At 43.3% G+C, this 20,480-nt stretch overlaps 1 protein-coding gene across 1 annotated transcript in view; it reads right to left on the bottom strand.

The window, feature by feature from the left end:
• Positions 1 to 20,480, bottom strand: part of LOC138300730 (uncharacterized) — a 1,597,374-nt gene that overhangs the window by 142,935 nt on the left and 1,433,959 nt on the right. The window contains exon 18 of the mRNA XM_069240438.1: positions 9,502 to 9,661. Coding sequence (XP_069096539.1) covers positions 9,577 to 9,661 — 85 coding nt within the window. The 3' untranslated portion in view covers positions 9,502 to 9,576. The remainder of the gene's footprint in view (positions 1 to 9,501; positions 9,662 to 20,480) is intronic.

Raw genomic sequence — 20,480 nt, 5'->3', positions numbered from 1 at the left:
GTCATCCAGGAGGGGACGGGTCCTGGTGCTTCCACCACCGGCAGCGCCTCTCCATATGGACACCACAACGCTATATTATGGGTTGTAATACTGATACCGACTCTGCACCGCCGACCGCCAGCATGACTGGTCCTGGAATTCCACCCAATTTTGGCGGAAGTCAGAGATCAGTCGTATTAGGGCAGTCTTAAGACCGCCAGCACTGACAGTATTTCGGTACCGGCGGCTTCAGCGGTCTTTGGAAAAGACCTGATGTGGGCCATAGTCTCAGAAATAGAGAAACTTTAAAGGATCCTGATAGATATAGTGATTCACATCCCTCTTGTTCCTTTCAGAACACACTGGATAGACATAGTGAGCGAGTGGGATGGTCAGAGCAAATCCTGACTACACGAAACAGAAGAAAGACTCACATCGGTCTTTAGACAGGAAAGAAGACAAATACCCACAACAAAAGCCACAATTTAAAAAGAAAAAGGTGGCAGCAATTTCAGTTAAACATGCCTGCAAACTTGAGAACATTGCTGAAGAACAAGACGTGGGCAGTGAACTTGCTGGACAGTGCAGCAGAAATCACGATATGTAGCCAGTCTGAAGGATCATCTGGATGCGACAGCAACTAACGACTTTTTTGAATTCAAGACTGCAGATGGGGACGTTCTCCCACCCATAGGGTTTATGATTTAAATGTCTAAATTGAGGGAGAAATAGTGCGCGCCATTAGTCTAATATTCTGGGAAGAACTTAATTGTGATATCCTATTGGCAGAAAGAGACTCCCGTAAGCTCCCACATGGGGAAGATGTCAGTTTGTCTTCTTTCTCAGATCTTCTTCCGGAGGTGGTAAAAGAAGCCTACGCTGTCAACTGGGCTATGCTGCAACCACGTAGGTTTGGGATAAGGATTCCCCCTATCATGTAATACCGATCAGGTCTACACCCTAGCCTCAGTCCCAATATTCTATTAAATACAAGGCTAAAGCTCCAGTGAAAGAGATTCTAGAGGGGAGTAATAGAGCTCTGTGTCTCTGCAATGAATAACCTGTTATTCCCTGTTGCAAAACCAGGCCATTCATGTAGAATAGTCTTAAATTATAGACACTTAAAGAACTAAACACGCACATATGCAATACAAAACTCACACAGCACCGCACTAATTGAAAACATAGTGCGTAAAAATTACAAAATAACCTAGGATATTTCCAACGTTTTTTTCTGCCGTAAACTTAGGGCATGAAAGTCGGGACCTGAGTGCATTCTCATTTGGCTCACAAAAACGCTTCTGTTGCTATAAGAATAGCCCAGGGTTGTTCTCGGCCCGTGTAACATCAATATTGCATGACATCAATTCTGAGGTGTTGTACTAAGTGGATTAAATTTATCTCACAGATGACAACCTTAACGTTCATCTTGCCAGGGTCAATCAGAATGTACTTGGATTTGCAGCCCTTATCTACAAATTCAATTTTAAGACAACTAAAATAGCCTTTCTCAGCATATTGTTCCTGGTATACAAACTATCAAATGAGGGTAATAGCCTGGCCCCACACATTTTAGAAAAATGTGCTCAGCTGCAACCACCAAACAGCATCAAGAAACTGCAGTCTTTAATGGTTTCTTTAACCTTGGCAGAACTTACATTCCAGATTATTGGCAACGCATCAAGCCCCTCTATGATTTAATTTGCCCAGATTTCTCAAGCAGACACTGGACAGTTGAACACACGTGCATCCTTAGAGGACTGCAGCAAGACATGCTAGAAGCAACACACTTACACACAAGTGACAACAAAACAAATTTGATCATCAGAATAATTGCAGGTGCCATTGGATCACCTATGTCACCTTTAATGAGGGTGACACAGTGCCCATAGCATAAAAATCACATTTGTATTCAAACGCAGAACAACTCTTTGCACCCACAGAAAACCTTCTGACTGCTGTACAGATGGCTGTCAGCAAGGAGAGGCCACTTGCTCAGGGGAAACACCTTATTGTTGTTAGCCCGATGTCAGCCTTAGAGGTTGTCCCAAAATCAAGCGCTCCCAATGCTAAAGCATTACATCCATACTGGATTCAATGGGCAACTTCCCTGACCGTCACTGATGATGATTACATCTTAGACCCAAAACTTCAAACACAAGAATTTCTCCAATACGAACAGGAGTACCCAGCACCTCTTATCATCTTGCCACTTGACAGATACCACACTGTCATCTACACTGATGGTTCAGCACAACCAGCTGTAGGCACAAAACATCAATACTCAGCCGCTTGAACAGCTGTGAGCGGAGTGGTGAAGGATGGTGTATTCCATCCTCAACATACCTACATGCAGACCCTAGGAGACTGCACAGCACAACTGGCTAAGCTTTAAGCTCTTTTATTGGACCTGGAACATACGGATCCAAGACACCTCACATTAATTGTGTGTAATTTGTACTACTGTGTCCAGTCATACAATGATTAACTCAATCATTGGCAGTTGAACGGGTTCAGAGACTGAAAGAGGAACATCATATCACACAAAACTCTGTAAGAGGAGGGTGGCTGATCTTAAGGACAAGCTACCAGATGTTCATGTAGTACATGCATTAGGCCACTAACTTGTAGGAGTACACGTTATTGGAAACAGTTTGGCTGATGAAGCGCCCAAATCTGCAGTAGCTACGGCTTCTGTTGCTGAAGTGACTCGTTCTCACATGAGATTGGATAATCAAATTTAGGCTGTGTGAAAGCTTCAGCTGAGGGAAAGCCTCTTCCAAAAGCATACCCTGCAAAATATTCCTACCATATCAGTACACAGAATGTTGCCTTTGCAACAATTCCTAGGGTAAGACCAGACATCAGATCTCATCAAAGCAGTACATGAGGTTGTCGCATTGGCTCATGCTAGTGTCACGGCCACAATATCACTCTTGCAGGAATGCTTCTGGTGGCCGGGTCTATACAAACAGACCAAGCAATACGTCCTTTGCTGTGACATTTGCCAGCAAATCAAGGGCTCAAATATCAAACGCTCACTGGAGACATCCCTCTTAGTGTCGAACAGGCCACTACAATTTGTGTACCTTGACCACTGTGGTCCCTTACAACCTGATGGTGCATACAAATGCATCTTAGTTGCTGTAGATTCTTGTTCTAGATTCCTGTGGGTATGGCCACAGAGGTCGGATCAACAATTTTGTGATGATAATTCATTCACCAGTGCTGCCACCTTAAGAATAAGGGAGAAGTAGGGGAGGGAACCGGGAGGGCTGGGCCGACAGTTGCGACTTGTAGGATTGGCCTAGTCAGCTGCAAACAAAAGTACTATATCCCCTAAACCAGCAGTCTCACCTAGGAGCGAGAGACCAGCTACAACAGGACATTAGTCAATGCAGGTCAGGCTGTGGCATTGATCCTGTTGGTCCTGTCCAAAGCCTTTAATACCATCTTCTCATCTCTATTGACAGACTACCCAGCATACCTATGTATTAAAGACTCCGCATTGAAGCTTCCAAAATCTTTCCTAATGGAGAGATCTCAAATTGTAACTTATAATCAACTTAAATCAAGCTTCTTTGCTCTGTCATTTAAGGTAACTCAGAGATCCTACCTAAATCCACACTGTTTAATCTATATGTATCCCTACTGGCCAAATTGATTCAGTCTTTTGGCTTACAGGCATACTCATACGCAGATGGCATACAGATAATTGTGTCTATCACAGATGACGGACATTCCATATCCATCAATTTTAACAACTAAATGAAGACTGCTGCCAGTTGGATGAGGGCTAATTGTCTAAAATTAAATGCAGACAAGACAGAAGTCATTATATTTAGAGGTCAACCTCTGATATGGAATAATAACTGATAGCCAGATGTATGTATGTATGTATGTATGTATGTTTGTATGCCATATTTATAAAGCGCATTCCTACTCACAAAGAGCATTGAAGCGCTAAGAGGAGAGAGCAGAGGAGGAATGCAGTGATATAAGAACACCACACTGAGAGCAGGTAATGATTAAAAAGTAAGCAGAAAAGAATAGGAAGTACAGAACACAGTCCAAGAGATACCAGGGAAAGGTATTATCGGGGAAATATCCATGTTTTGACCAATTTCCTAAATTTCAGATAACAGGGTTCTTGCCTGATCTTCAAAGGAAGCAAATTCCAACATTTGGCAGCAGCCACAGTAAAGGCTTTGTCACCCCATTTGGCTTTATAGGTTTGAGGAACCTGAATCCGGTAAGCTTGAGAAGACCTCAAGTTTCTCTTAGGCGCATACCAGCGAAGCCTGGTAGTAAGATATAGTGGTCCAATCCCATGAGCTGCATTATATGTTGAACAGAGCGATTTGAAAACAATGCGCTGAGCCACCGGCAGCCAATGTAATTGTTTGAGGCTCTCTCTAACTGATATCCGCAGTGGAAGATTGAGAACCGCTCTGGTGGCAGAGTTCTGAACCAATTGTAGTTTGTTAGTCAGCGCCTTATCCAGATTGAGGTGTAGGGCATTGCAATAGTCTACCTTTGACATCACCAGTGCTAAGATGGCAGATACTCTCCATTCATGTGACAGATAAGGAAAAAGTTTCCTGAGCATTTTGATGAACCATAGACTAATCTTTGCAGTATTGTTAACCTGTTTTTTAAAAGATAACTGATCATCAAACAGAATGCCCAGGTTCCTGCTAACAGTGGAGGGTACAGGGCAGGTACCACATTCAGAAGGCCACCAACGTGAGCTCCATAGCTCTTTTCCTAGTCCAAAACAAAGAATTTCGGTTTTGGTGGCGTTCATTTTAAACCAATTGGTATTCATCCATTTACTCACTGCTAGCATACAATTGCTGAACCGGTCCGCAATCTCCTCCCAAGGCTGATTAATTGGGATGATAAGCTGAGAGTCAGCTGCATAGGAGGACGGAATGAAACCAAAAGATCGAATTAGACTGGCCAGCGGGGCTACATACACATTAAACAACGTGGGGCTTAGGGAAGATCCCTGAGGAATCCCACAAGGTAAAAGATAAGGCGTAGATCTAAAATTGCCACAGCTAACTGTCGTCCATCTGTTCGTAAGAAAGGATTCCAAGAGCTTAAGTGCCCACTCTCTGATCCCCACTTGGTAAAGGCGAGAAGTCAACAAGTGAGGGGAAACGTTATCAAATGCCGCTGATAAGTCTAAAAGAACTAGAATAGCCCCTTGGCCTTCATCCACCAATTTCCGAATAGCATCGGAAGATTAAATCAAAGCTGTTTCCGTGCTATGTGCTTTTCTAAAACCATGTTGGGAGACGTCAAGGGCTTCCGCTTCTGCTAAGAAATCAGCCACTTCCAGGTTCAGGATTTTCTCTAAAATCTTTGCCAGATATGAAAGAAGTGCTAATGGCCATAAATCACTCAGGTCCTGACCATCACCATCTGGCTTTTTCTTAAGGGGAACCACTATAGTTTCTTTCCATGGGGAGGGGTACATCCCAGATCAGGACCTCTTGGTAAATGGGGGAGCTAACGCCCGAGCCATCAGGTCAGGAGCTAAGTGAAATATAGAGGGAGGACACGGATCAAGAGGGTAACCAGACTTAATTTCAAGAATCCTCTTTCTGATACTGTCATGGGTAGGGATATGGAAGTCCGAAAATACTTTGCACGCTTGTAGTAGAGTCAGAAGGTGTTGTGGAGGGAGGTGCTCTAAGGTTATCCTGGGGAGCAAAATTAGCATGTATTTGTACAATCTTCTTCTCAAAGTGCATAGCAACCTTATTGCAGAATTCCTGAGAGTTTTCCAGATCATCAGGCTTAGGGCGCGTAGATAATGCTTTTATCGTCTTAAAAAGTTCCCTAGGGGTATTTAATGCCTCCTTCACTTTAATAGTATAGATGTTAGATTTGGCCTTAAATTGTGCCGCTTTGTAAGCCTTAAGAGTGGACTTTAGTACCGCCTTTTCCTCTGGGGCTGGACTGAGTTTCCACCGACGCTCCTGTTGTCGATACTTTCTTTGGAGGAGTTTAAGCTCCTTCGTAAACCAGGGGTGGCCAAAATTCTTCCGGCTGCTGGGTCCCCGAGTTATAGGGGGGCGCCAGTTGAGCCATGGTCATTTCCACCCCTTGCTGAAAACTATCAAGCATGGGCAGGGCTAATTTCTTAGCCTTTACCCAGCCATCTTCTAATGCTGGGACTAATTCCTCTACTTTGACCTGCTTCCATAGCCTGACAACTTTGCTCACCTCCTCATAAGGATCAAGGAAATTCATAAAGTCAAATTTAAAGTTCAGCAGATAATGATCTGTCCAACTCAGCTGGACGATGGTTAGGACCAGCTGTAAAGAGGCTTGAACAAAATCCCCATGTAAAATATGTCCTGCCCTATGGGTTGCTGCAGAGACTCTGAAGGTCCAATCCAGGGCCTCCATAAAGTCTAAAAACTCCTGGACCACAGGAGTGCATGTCTCGTCAAAATGGATGCTAAAGTCACCCAATACAATTGCCTTGGGGGACAGAACCATAGGTTCTATCAGCTTAGCCCAAGATTGTACAAAGTTTGTAGGAGGACATGGCGGACGATAGATCAAAAGGCCCTCCAGCAATACCCCACTGTTCTGAGAGATCTTGAAGGCCATAGCCTCACAAGTTTCAATGGTGGGGCTAAACCAAGTGCACACAAGCACAGTCCTACAAATAATGGCCAGACCTCACCCCCTGTTCTGGGGTCTATCTAGTCTGTGATAGGTATATCCTGGTGGGGAGGCAGCGACAAAGTCAGGATCAGATTCTGTTTTTCCCCAGGTTTCTGTAATAAATAACCAATCAATCTGCCAGCTATCAATCATTTCACTAACTTCGAGTTTATGCTTGGGGAGGGAACGAGCGTTTATTAAAGCGTACCGGATAGGCTGATTATGAGCTGCCTTCTGTTCCTGTACTGCCACCCCGACCTCAACGGCCTCCTATCCTGGGCTCTGACCTCTTTCAATGTTTGAGGGGCTTGAGCTGACCAATTACATGCTTCACAAGTCCAAACAGCCCCACAATCGAATTGTGGCTTAGAATTACCAGTAGAAGTAATCTTACTATCATCTTTCTCTCCCTGAGGGATAGCACACTTATGAAACAGGGTAGAATCTCTGGCCCCTGGGCCTGTTCTGGCGTGGACGGGCACAGACGGGCTTGCCTTAGGCGCGCCTTTGGCGCCCCAGAGGCGTGGCCGCTCGATAAGGCTCATTTATGACTCCGGGGCTAAGGCCTGACGTCAACTAGACCGCAAACTCGCAGTACAAGCCGGAAGGAGGGCTCTTACTGGCCCTCACTTCCGGAAAAAGCCAAACAGAGAAAAGTCACCAAAAAAGCAAGGTAATCACCGCTCCCCCGTTTCCCCTTTCTATTAAAAGTATAATATCAGCAAGCACTGGGAACCCTGCCTTTACCTACTAATTTGGCAAAAAATGTGGGTATTCTTGTGAATCAATAGCCTATGTTTGATCTGCAAGTTAACTGAACTGTAGCTACATGCTTCAATATCACCAGGATTCTTTAGAAAATCTTCCCTTACATCCCAGTGTCAGCTAGAAAATTAGATGTTCTGGTCCTAATTTCTTAATGACTTGACTACTGTAACGTGCTTTATTTAAACATCAAAGTACTTTCTAAAGAAGCTGCAAACCATTGAGAATGCAGCAGCAAGATTGATACTGGGTATCCCCAAATGTTAGTCAATTTCAGCAGACTTGGATGCCAGTAGGGAAATAAACTGTCTTTAAGGGCTTGTGTATTACACACAATGCCTTACATATCTCAGGGTCTAAAGTCATCAGGGCAATGTTCCGCAAGTATGTGCTGACCTGATCTATTGCTCAGCTTCTCATAACCTAGTGGTGGTCTCCAAATTTCGAAAGCGAGATGGGGAGGTAGATTCTTCTCAGTGGCCACAGGTAAGCTATGGAATGCCCTTCCTCGTCACCTTATGAGCCTGAAAAGTCATATGGCCTTTAGGAAAGCCCTTTAAACTTGTCTCTTCAATTAGAAGCTTCTTGGCCTTACTGGGGCGGGGCGCTTGGGCGATTGTATGTCCCTGTCATCTGGTTTACCACTGTTTGTGCACTTTTTTGTTAATCTATTTCATGCGTTCATTCATTCATTCTGTTTTCAAGATTCAATGTCTGAAAACCTATTGTTTTCCTCTGAGAAAATGGGGAGTTTGCTTATTCCCAGGAGTTTGCTGATATTCTATTGGAGGATAAAGAAGAAGAAAAAAAATAATGTTAGCATAGAATGTGATTGTTTAAATTAGTGTGTGTTCTTAGAGTAGGGTGGATTCTTTATCTGACACTCTGGCCGGAGACTCAACTCTGAGTTTCTAGACTTCTCTACATGAGAGGTTATTTAGCCTAATTCTATATATCTGATGATTTATGATTGTGAATAATTTCCAGTCAGCTATGCAAAGGCTTTATGATTGCACATTGATGCTTTCATCAGAACTCTTTATTGAGCACCTGAACTGACACCTTTTTTCCCTCTTTATCCCAAATTAATTTAGATTAGAGAATTTCTTTTATGGAACATGCTTGTTGTATTATTACTATTTTGAATGTGAATCTAATAAACATTTTGTTTTATTTTATAATCAAATACAGCTTGATGGATTATGTTAACTTTTAATGCTGGAATCCCAGCAGGAAGACCCCCGTCCGCATCCTTAGAACATCTTCTGCATTATCCAGCCATTGAATCAGAATCACTCCTTAGGAATCCATTGCAAAGGGGACAGACTGCCTGGAACTGTAGAAGGGCTGCTCTGCCTGTGACGGTAACTGTATTTGAGGGCCTTGCTGGTCCTCCCAACTATCTCCCTACTGGAGAAGGTAACTCCAAGTACTTCTAACTGACTGCATTGACACTTACGTACGTTTTCTTTGAAAACTTTTGAAAGTGTCCAACTCATTGACTTTACCAAGGCTTGTTCGTTGTCAAGTGAAATTGAAATGATTTATTATTTCTTGTAAAATCGACATCTCCTAAACCCTCCAGTGGATGTTTTTCATTCTAGTGTCTAAATTCTTGAAAAAGTACAACCTATTTTTATAAATTGATGTCAGAGTTCTCGATTGTCGTGTTGATTTCTTCTTGCATTGTTTTGGTGCTGTTTATATGCTTAGCATATGTTCCTCTGTGTGAGCCTTGCTACTCAGTGCCACAGGTACCCAGAATCGGAACTGAGCTGAGGGTTTGACAGAAGGAATCCAAGGGTCCTAAAGGGGTTGGTAAGTGTATTTCATGGTGAGGTTGCACAACCACACCATATATTACACCCCATTTCATCACAACATTGAAATGTTGAAAACATCACTCATCAGAAGCACCTAACAAATCTCTTTAGGCTGTTACCATATCTATTGGAACAGAGCCCCTTTTGTTGCATGTGCATTACGCAGTGCCAGGGTTTCTTTTGGAAAACACATATTTGACAGTAAATAAATGTTAGGTATGATTACTTTAAAAACACAGGTTTTTACCATTTTGCTGTCTAACACGTGAAACGATTTCAATTTCTCCACCTTATCCATAGCTAAAAATACTTCACTTGAGTTTCAAGCTTCGCAAAACACAGCCGCCAGTGAATAAATGTCAGAAGCTTTGGAGTAAGTCCCATTTTTTCTTACTTCAGGTGAAGACCTGTTAAAGGAAAAATATTATTGTTACTTTTGGTCATTACAATTGTTCAACTATAACAGCTTGATTTTTTTACTCTACTTTTGTTAATTTTATGTGAACCCAGGTCCAGTAAAGGGACGGTTTATGGCTTTTAGTGTTGTAATTTCGAAAAATTGACACAGCATCATGTAGGATGGTTCATTAAAAGAGGAGAGATGGGAGAAGTAAGCACAATGTATAGCAGAATGCCTTCCATATGAGTGTGGTGATACACAAGAGTCCAAAGGGTAGGGCTTCTGGCCCTGATGTGATGTTGACTGATTTGTATAAGCATGGCTCTACCCTTTGAGAACTTCTTCACCGCTTCTTATTATGACCTTAAATGTAGCTGTCTTGACCAGGATACCTTCCTCCTGGTCACACTCCCTGATAGTGTCAGTTTTTAAAAAGGGTAACAAAATGATCCCCTTCTGTTATAGGCCTATCTCCTAAATCTATTTGAACATATGATAGCGGACCATATCCTCCTGGACAGGCTTATTAGAACGCATTATTTTTGATCTTCAGTATGGTCTTAGAGCAGTGTGGGGCACAATTGACCAGAGTTTGTACATGTACCGTAACATTTATAAATATAACTTAGACAAACCGGGTTCTGCATATTTGGCCTTTATTGACCTTTGTTTGACTTTTGATCGTGAGAATTTCTGCAAACTTTGGTCCATATAACTTCCCTAGGGTAGCCCTTAATATTTGTAATTTCTTGCACAGCCTTCAGAAGAACCTTTCAGCTAGAGACCCATACTGGTTAATCTTTAACTTACAAAGGGGGGGGGGACATTAAGGATGTATACTAGCTTCTTTTTACCCTATTATTCAACTGCAAAATGCATTGAGTTTAGATAGGCACACCATGCCAGTAGTAGGCCATGGTCCTAGCACTATTTTGTGCTAATTATGCAGTTCTACTTTCTAGGATAGTAAATGGTCTCAACAAATGTTAGATTCATTTATCACAATTATGGATCATTTGGAGCTAAATCTCAATTTCACTAAATCACACATTATGATAGTGGGCCCCAAATCCACTTAATCCAGAGTTTTTTTTTTTTAATTAAACAGTGTCACCACTAAGTATCAATATTTGTTTTTAATTTGGGACGCTTTTTGGTTCTTGTAACACTGGACCTGTTTACATTTTAGTAAAAGTAAATGATTTAAAGATCTATTTCAGATGTCTTTGATTTTGTTTCAAGGATGGACAAAAAGCTAATCAAAGCAGTGATTAAAATCTGTCAAGCTAAATGTGCTGCCAGGGCACCATATGGATATATTAGTTGGGGATGTAGACACTTAGGGCCATATTTATACTTTTTGACGCACAACTGCGCCAACGCAACGTCATTTTTTTTGACCCGCCCACTCCCGGGCGACATTTTTGCCCGGGAGTGTAAATACGGCGCACATGCCTCGGAGTCACTTTTTTAGACGGGAACGCCTACCTTGCATATCATTAACGCAAAGTAGGTGTCCACGCTAAAAAATGACGCAAACCCCATGGACTTTGGCGCTAGACGCGTCTAACGCCAAAGTATAAATATGGAGTTAGTTTTGCGTCGGAATTGCGTAAAAAAAAAGAAAATTGAAGAAAACTAGTTCTTTAGGTGTCTTCTGTCTCTACGTCATGGTTGCTCTTCATATATTTTAAAAACAGAGCTGAGCCCAGGATATATTGTTAATCTTGTCAAATTACACCCTTTTTAACTTTGACATTTTATCTGGCTTAACCTGGAGACTAACTCAGACAGCTTGAGGACTGTCTCAGGTTGTATTTTGTATCAAACCTTCCCTTGCTCATATATATCAAATCCACTTTTTCCTACTTTATTGTGTGGAATTGTTTTTCAAGCCGGATTCAATTGTTTAAGCGTGTGTGTATTGGACTGAAACAAACTTTGTATTGTACTCATCTGTTCTTTGAAAAGACACAGAATTAAATAATTAATCAGTTAGATCATTCATTGTTCTAAAAACCGTACTCTTGTTTGAACCTTACCTAACTTTTGTGACAAACAGCAGACAATGTTTCTTATTGATTCATATTAGAATGAACCAGCTGCACTGCCTTCTGTGTGCTGCCAAGGGTTGGTCAACCTTTCTTCTTGTAGCCCCTGTTGTTGTGATCTCACTTCTCCATAAGACACTTTAAACTTTATTATGCTTTTTAGTTTTTACAAATAGCTCCACAAGCAGTATCTCATCCCATTACTTAAAAAACTGAGGGCCTGATTTAGATCTGGGCAGAGGAGAATACTCCATCACAGACGTGATGGATATCCCGTCCCCCGTATTACGATGTCAGTGTATCCCATGGTGATCGCAATATGACAGATGGGATTTCTTTCACATTTGCAACAAAGTATTCCCTCAACCCAGATTTAAATCAGGCGCTGAATTTTAGATGGTTCAGACTGGCCTCAGAGAGGGAAGGAGTGACATAAAGCTATCTTCCAGTGCACTAACAACTTTTATTTGTGCCTCCTGTGTATAGAACTAAAAACAGATAAGGAAGGGTCTGCTTCTATCTTTGGCTCTAAGTCGATATATTTTTAACTATACCACATGTCCTTTCCATAGATTAGAGTGTCAATACTGAGCCTGTGACTCCACCAAATAAGAAGGGGTCTTATTCTACCCTTTTCTTTAGGTCGACATACAACATGCCGGACAGGACCTCTCCGTTGATGTGATTTAAAAAATAGATTAGTGTCAATGCTGAGCCTGTGACTCCAAAAGATAAGAAGGTGTCTGATTCTATCCTCTGCTTTAGGTTGACCTATTTCAATCATACAACATGCCCTTTCCAGGTGTCATAGACTTTCTTCACGACCAGTCCTCTCTGATTATAATAATGATGTGATTCAAAAAATAGATTAGTGTCAATACTGAGCCTGTGACTCCACCAGAGGAGCACCATTCTGTTCGAAGGGGGACCTACAGAAAAGATAGTTTATGCAAAGTTAGGCGACAGATAAAATAAAGTCTGATAACTGATAAAGTATCACTGCAATACATTCCATATGTGGAAGTGAAAGTGAGCACAGAAAACGTAATGAACAAGAGGCTGTCCACAATAAAGCTAACCACAAAATACATAAGGGAATATTTACAAGAAAGTGGTGCATCCTTCCTGATGTGACAATCTTCTTGCGTCCCCCTGCGCCACCTTATATCACCATGGTTGCACCATATTTATAATACGGCGCACCATGGCGGTTGTTACCACAACAGCATCAAACATTTTGGCGCTGTTGTAGCGCTGTTGTGGCGCTTTGCTGCATTAATGCCAAAAACTTTGAAGCTAGTGCATCAAATCACAGGGAGGCACATAGGCCAATACAGGAGCATCACTTTAACACCTGCCTTCAGGTGTTAAAAATGACAGAAAAAATGGTGTAGTGAAATCTTGTACATTTCGTTGAGCCATTTTTTCAGGCCTACATATGGAATGTATTGCAGTGATACTTTATCAGTTATCAGACTTTATTTTATCTGTCGCCTAACTTTACATAAACTATCTTTTCTGTAGGTCCCCCTTCGAACAGAACGGTAACCACCCCTATCTTCCTATCCTTTCACTCTACCTCTCACCCTCACCCACCTCCACCTCTACAACCCCCCCTCCCCTATCTTCCCGACCTTCCTCCTAACTCTCTCCCTAAACTCTTCCTAAACTCACCCCCCACCACCCCTAACCCCCCCTCCCCCATCTCTTCTCCCCTCTACCTGTCCCCCCTCCCTCCGCTTTCCCGCGGCCACCTCCTGCACGCCCCCGCCCCCCCAGCTCCCATTCGTCGCCCCAATCCCGTCCCCCGCCCCCAGCTGACCCCTCCTCCCTCTTATGGCGGCCGCTGCACAACTGCACAGCGGGCACGCCGCTGGAGTGCCGAAGGCGCGCCAAAGGCAAGCCCGTCTGCGCCCATCCGCGCCTGGCCCGTGCCCAGCGCCACGACCCCTGGTCCTCAGCACTCCCAAACCCCGCTGCACCGCTACGACTCCACCACCCTCCACGCCCTCAACCCAGGGCACTCCAGCACCTGCTTCCAAGCTAACCCGAAACGTACCCATGGACCTTTCGCATGTCACACCTGCAAACGTATCTTCCACCACGAAACTACCACGACCACCAGCCCACGCGCCATCAACCACCTCAAATGCATCCTGGTCAACGCTCGATCCGTCCACAAGCACGCCGTTGAACTCTGGGACCTCCTGGACTCCACAGCACCAGACGTTGCCTTCATCACGGAGACCTGGATGAACGCCTCTTCAGCCCCCGACATCGCCATAGCCATCCCCGAAGGCTACAAGATTTCCAGGAAAGACCGCACCAACCAAGTAGGAGAAGGAATCGCCATTGTCTTCAAAGACTCCATCAGCGTCACCACCTCCACCGAAGACACCCCCCTCGCCGCCGAGCACCTGCACTTCCAGATCCGCACTGACCCCAGGACCACCCTCAGAGGATCACTCATCTACCGCCCCCCCCGGACCGCACGCCCTCTTCAGCGACTCCATCACCGACTTCATCTCCCCGCACGCCCTCGCCTCGCCAGACTACATCCTCCTCGGCGACCTCAACTTCCATCTAGAACAGAACAACGACCCCAACACCACCGCCCTGCTCGACAACCTCGCCAACCTCGGCCTCAAGCAACTGGTGAACACCCCCACCCACATCGCCGGACACACGCTTGACCCCATCTTCTCCGCCAGCAAACACGTTTCCTTCAGCCGCGCCTCCGCTCTACACTGGACCGACCACAGCTGTGTCCACTTCACCTTCCGACGCGAGACCCGCCACCTCCGCACTCAACCCATCCCTCGTCGACAGTGGAACAAAATCCCCGAAGAACAGCTTTTCTCCACGCTCATCGACAACCAACCTACCTTCACCGCCGACCCTAACGACGCAGCCCTCATCCTCACGAACTGGATCACCAACTGCGCAGACAACCTTGCTCCCCTCAGACGCCTGCCAAGACAGGCCAACACCAAAAAACCTCTCTGGTTCTCTGACACCCTTAAGGAATCAAAGAAAACCTGTCGCGCCCTCGAGAAAGTCTGACGTAAGGACCACACCGCTGACAACATGACCGCCCTCAAGAACGCTACCCGCGAACACCACCACCTGATCCGCGCAGCCAAAAGGAATTTCTTCACTGGTAGACTGGACAAAAACAGCCACAACAGCAGAGAACTCTTCAGCATCGTAAAAGAGTTCTCCAACCCCAACGCCAACGCCATCACCCCCTCACAAGACCTGTGCAACGCCCTCGCCACCTTCTTCCATCGTAAGATTACCGACCTTCATGACAGCTTCGGACACCAGACCCAGCCGACCAACACTGAACCCACACCCCCAGCCATCACCCTCAACGCCTGGACCCACATCAACACAGAAGAAACCAAAACCACCATGAACTCAATCCACTCCAGCGCCCCCTCGGACCCCTGCCCACACTTCATCTTCAATAAAGCCGACGACATCATCGCCCCGCACCTCCAGACCATCATCAACTCCTCTTTTTCATCTGCTACTTTCCCAGAAAGCTGGAAACACGCCGAAGTCAACGTCCTACTAAAGAAACCTACGGCTGACCCAAGCGACCTGAAGAACTTCCGCCCCATCTCGTTCCTCCCCTTCCCTGCCAAAGACATAGAGAAGACCGTCAACAAGCAGCTTACCAACTTCCTTGAAGACAACAACCTTCTCGACCCCTCACAATCCGGATTCCGGGCCAACCACAGCACTGAAACCACCCTCATCGCAGTCACAGACGACATCAGAACCCTGATGGACAACAGTGAAACAGTCGCCCTCATGCTCCTCGACCTCTCAGCTGCCTTCAATACCGTCTGTCACCGCACCCTAATAACCCGCCTCCGCTCCACCGGGATCCAAGGCCAGGCCCTGGACTGGATCGCCTCCTTCCTCTCCAACCGCTCTCAAAGAGTCAACCTCCCACCTTTTCGCTCAGACCCCACCGAGATCATCTGCGGCGTCCCTCAAGGCTCCTCGCTCAGCCCGTCACTCTTCAATTTCTACATGAGCCCCCTCGCCGACATCGTACACAAGCACAGCATCATCATCACCTCCTACACCGACGACACTCAACTTATACTCTCCCTCACCAAGGACCCCGCCAACGCAAAGACCAACCTGCAAGATGGTATGAAGGACGTCGCAGATTGGATGAGGCTCAGCCGTCTGAAACTGAACTCAGACAAAACGGAAGTCCTCATCCTCGGCAACACCCCGACCGCATGGGCCGACTCCTGGTGGCCCACGGCCCTTGGCACCGCACCGACCCCCTCAGACCACGCTCGCAACCTCGGCTTCATCTTGGACCCTCTTCTCACCATGACCAAACAAGTCAACGCCGTGTCCTCCTCCTGCTTCCTCACCCTCCGCATGCTCCGTAAGATCTTCCGCTGGATCCCCGCCGACACCAGAAAGACCGTGACCCACGCCCTCGTCACTAGCCGCCTGGACTACGGCAACACCCTTTATGCTGGGACCACCGCAAAACTCCAGAAACGTCTGCAATGTATTCAAAACGCCTCCGCCCGCCTCATCCTCGACATATCCCGCAACAGCCACATCTCCGCCCACCTGAGACACCTGCATTGGCTCCCCGTCAGCAAAAGGATCACCTTCCGACTTCTCACCCACGCACACAAAGCCCTCCACAACAAGGGACCAGAATACCTCAACCGACGCCTCAGATTCTACGCCCCCACCCGTCTTCTCCGCTCCACCAGGCTCGCTCTCACCGCCGTCCCTCGCATGCGCCGCTCCACAGCGGGTGGGAGGTCCTTCTCCTACCTGGCGGCCAAGACTTGGAACACCCTCCCCACCACCCTCAGGACCACCCAGGACCACTCCGTATTCCGAAGACTCCTCAAGACCTGGCTCTTCGAGCAGCAGTAACCCCTTTCCCCTAGCGCCTTGAGACCCGCACGGGTGAGTAGCGCGCTTTATATATGTTAATGATTTGATTTGATTCCTGCGCATAATGTGGCACAAGGGGTTACAAAGTGGCGCAATGCATGGGTTATGCCATTTTCTAAATTTGGAGAAGGGGAATGGCCTACTTAGGGACACCTTAGTGTAAAAACAATGATGCTAAAGCAGCACTAAGAGGCTCTAGGGGCTTGTAATCTGCACCATAGTTTTCAATCTTAAACAGGTGTAATCATATTATGGCTTACTCACTTGAGTCTCACAGGGGGGAGGGTAAGTAAAATGTCTGGTATTGGACATATCAACATAAAAAACACATAGGTTACCTCATCATTGGGGCATGATGTCAGACACAGTAGGGTGGTACAATCGTACCCAGAGCTAGTAATAAAATTAGATGTCAACACAGCCACTAGGCATCATGAAAAAAATTGATAGGTTGTGACTGTAACAAGGATATGAAAGGCTAGAACTAAGCAAGGATGCAAACCCAAGTTCATGTCTATCATAAGTGAAAGGAAATGCCTCTTTTTGCATGGTCACCCCTAAGTAATCACTGAGGCAATGCTAATCAAACCTCAGTGACAGTGGTCTGACCCTTAAACATTATATGTCTGATTGGTTAACCTCCATTTGGCATATGCTAACTTATTTATAAGTCCCTAGTCTATGTACCCAGGGCCTTTAAGTTGAAATGCCTGTTGTGGACTACAGCACTTATTGTACCACCACAAGAGAGACAAAGCAAAATATGACTATTTGCCCGCCATTGCTGGCGGGCAGGGCACTTTTCAACTGCTTACTCGACTTTGCGATTCCTAGTTATGGCAAAGCCCATTCCTTCCTTTTTAATAAGTATAAATCATCCCGAAGGCAGGCCTATAGAACTCAAAAGCCAGGTGATTTATATTAAAAAGTTGAACATATGGCTCTTGACTTCACATGTCCTGAAAGTAAAAACCCCTTACTGCTCTTTTTTTCTGTTGAAATGCTGGTAGTCCCATTGGCAAGTACAGGGTTACACGCTTGCAACCCGGTGGCACTAGCTTCTGAAAGGAACAACTAAATCTGATACTGCAATGTATCAAAAGAATTGATGGTCAAGTCAAATTTAATGTAAATTTTGCACAAGTGGTATCTTTAGTATGCATCTTTAATATGCCCAACGTTTTACCCAACGTTTTGCACTTTTATGTTCGGTGTAGTTTTGTTTTTTATTGTTGGTCTTGTTGGCCTCTAATTGAAAGCAAACAAAAAAAGGTTCTGGTCAGAACTATTTTCATTTGCATTAAGATAAAGGGCTGATTAGTATTGTACCATTTTCTCGAGTGCAGTAAATACTAAATTGGAGAAAACAGTAAAGGAGAAGTTAAGTGAACCATGAGTTATATTATATTCGTAGGTATTAGGGAGCATAATATAGGTTATAATTGTTTTTGTAAGTAATATATATATATTTGTTAAACTAAGAAAACAAATTAGTAAAATGTAATTTTCCCATTTATTTGTTACATTATTTATGAATTGTAGTCATTTTATTTATTGTTTTTCAGACAGCAGTAACAATAAAGTTACAACCATATACAATCACTTAGCACCTAGTGAGGTGCTGATAAGCATTTTCTTGTGGTCATCATTAAACACTGGGTGAAAAAACAAATCAAACGGATTGTGAAAAAAACACTATAAATGCTGTGCTTGTTCATCTGTTACTTTTAGTAACATTAGAAAACAAAGTAATCAGAATTAACCAAATGTCTTACCTAAGCCATTAGATTTCTTCTAAAGTCATCAACCATGCCAAGCCATATAATGACATATCCAATGATTGCTATTGTGTACCATGTCTAGTCCATGATCCACATTTATCACAAGTTTGTACCTTAAATTAACATTTTGGAGTTAGAATGATCTGGTAAGATGTTAACATTTTTTTAGGCAATCTGTATCTAAAGTTTAACTTAGTTTCATCATATTCTGTCAATCCTGTATTGTTCCTCAAATATAATGGATAGTGTCCTTAAAGAATTATTTATCCATAATGGAAAATAATGTCAGTACAACTGAAAATGCATCCAGAAATGGAAATCTGTCTGTCAGTGAAATCAGAAATTAAGTGTACTAATTGTAATATTATCTGGAGCTCTTCTTTGTATCATCATAACTAAATACTTATTTCCTACAGCTAAGCAAAGTGTTGACACAAACCTCAATGTGCAGTTTGAACATACATTTGAGTACACAGCTTGATATAGTACATTTTTAAACGATATGGATTTGCAATCAGGAATAGGAATGTAAACAAATCTTTCAAATTCCATGACTGTTGAAAAAGCGTTAAAGCAATGGAAACATTCATGTTTCCAATAGTAGTTTACACCATTAAGATCTGTATGTGGCAAAGTCTTGTGAGCTATAATTCCAAGCATATCCATTCAGAATTCTTCTGCATCTTGATGTTGATTTATTATATAAGTGAACTGTTTCTGTATGAACATCAATAATATCAAACTTAGAAATTGTAGACTGACAGAGTTGTTTTTCAGACTGAAGTAGAGAATACAGATTAGTTGCAGTCTTACAGAAAGGGTTATGAGTGTTTTGTATGACTAAATTGTTCACTAAAGGTAAGTACAGAATTAGATCAACAATCACATTACTTTAGCAGTTAATGCCATTTGCATTACTGTGCTGAAAGCATATAATTTTAAGGTGTTTTTTTTTTTTTTTCGTTTTCTTACAGGGTTGTTCATTATCCTACGGCTCTTTATGTCTGAACATTTCTTTCCTTTTCATATATATATTAGGTTTCAAAACAACTGGATATTCTCCAAAAAGAGTATATATTTTTCACCAACAATTGTATTTGCATACACAGGAAGCAACAACATTAATGTTCGTGTTATCAAGGTCTATGATATATATAGTCCTGTTAATGTTTTGATACAAGATAAAGAAACGTATGCCATACTCTCTTTGAAAACAATAGGGCCAATGTTAATTAAGGGGTAATACAAACTTAGCTTTTGATATTACTATATTGTTGCCACATAAGCTAAATACAGAGGAAATTGTTCTCGCCAAATAAATGTCTTTTATCTGTAAAATTCTTACTGTTGCTCAGGAAATTTGTTTGGTTTCTTCATATTGTCAAATTTAACACTAAGAAATTCAATGTCATCATTCAAGTTATAAAATGTACTATATGTCCCGTTACTGAATTCACAAGTCCATATTCCACATCCAAATTTCTACATAAAATCAAAAACGTTTTTTTACAAAGAAATAGGTTTTTTACTAATCCCATAGTGCCTGACACATATTTTTCCATGTTTAACAATTTAGTTATAGGATAGTTTACTCCGTGAGATTTAAATGTATCTTTACAAACTAGATGCATATTTTTTTACATTTTCCAGAGGTAGCTGTTCCATATTTAAATCAGAGCATTATTTTATGGTTGGCAATAAACAAAGACCAGGTAGTGTCTGCAAAACAAAATAATGCATAATTTTTGCCTCACTTTTTATATGTGGAAATAAAGAAGATATAGTTTGTCTTTGAAGCATAGTCTTTGCCTGTTCAGTTATATTTCCTAGCCTGATATATTTTAATATTTTGCCATTTTTCTCATGATTGGCTAGTCTCATATTTTGTGTGAGCTCACTATCTAAGAAATGTAACCAAACATTAACTTTATCTATAATTCTCAAGGAGTTGCAAACTTCTTTTTGTTAAACAGTTTTAAAATTGACTCACTTTTTACAGGAGAAAGTTGAAGCACACCGCCAAAATAAATAACATGTTAATGTC

The sequence above is a fragment of the Pleurodeles waltl genome, chromosome 6 (assembly GCF_031143425.1).
Source record: "Pleurodeles waltl isolate 20211129_DDA chromosome 6, aPleWal1.hap1.20221129, whole genome shotgun sequence".
NCBI classification, from domain to species: Eukaryota; Metazoa; Chordata; class Amphibia; order Caudata; family Salamandridae; genus Pleurodeles; species Pleurodeles waltl.
Note: the sequence above shows the minus strand (reverse complement) of the source record. Positions and strands in the feature narration are given on the sequence as shown.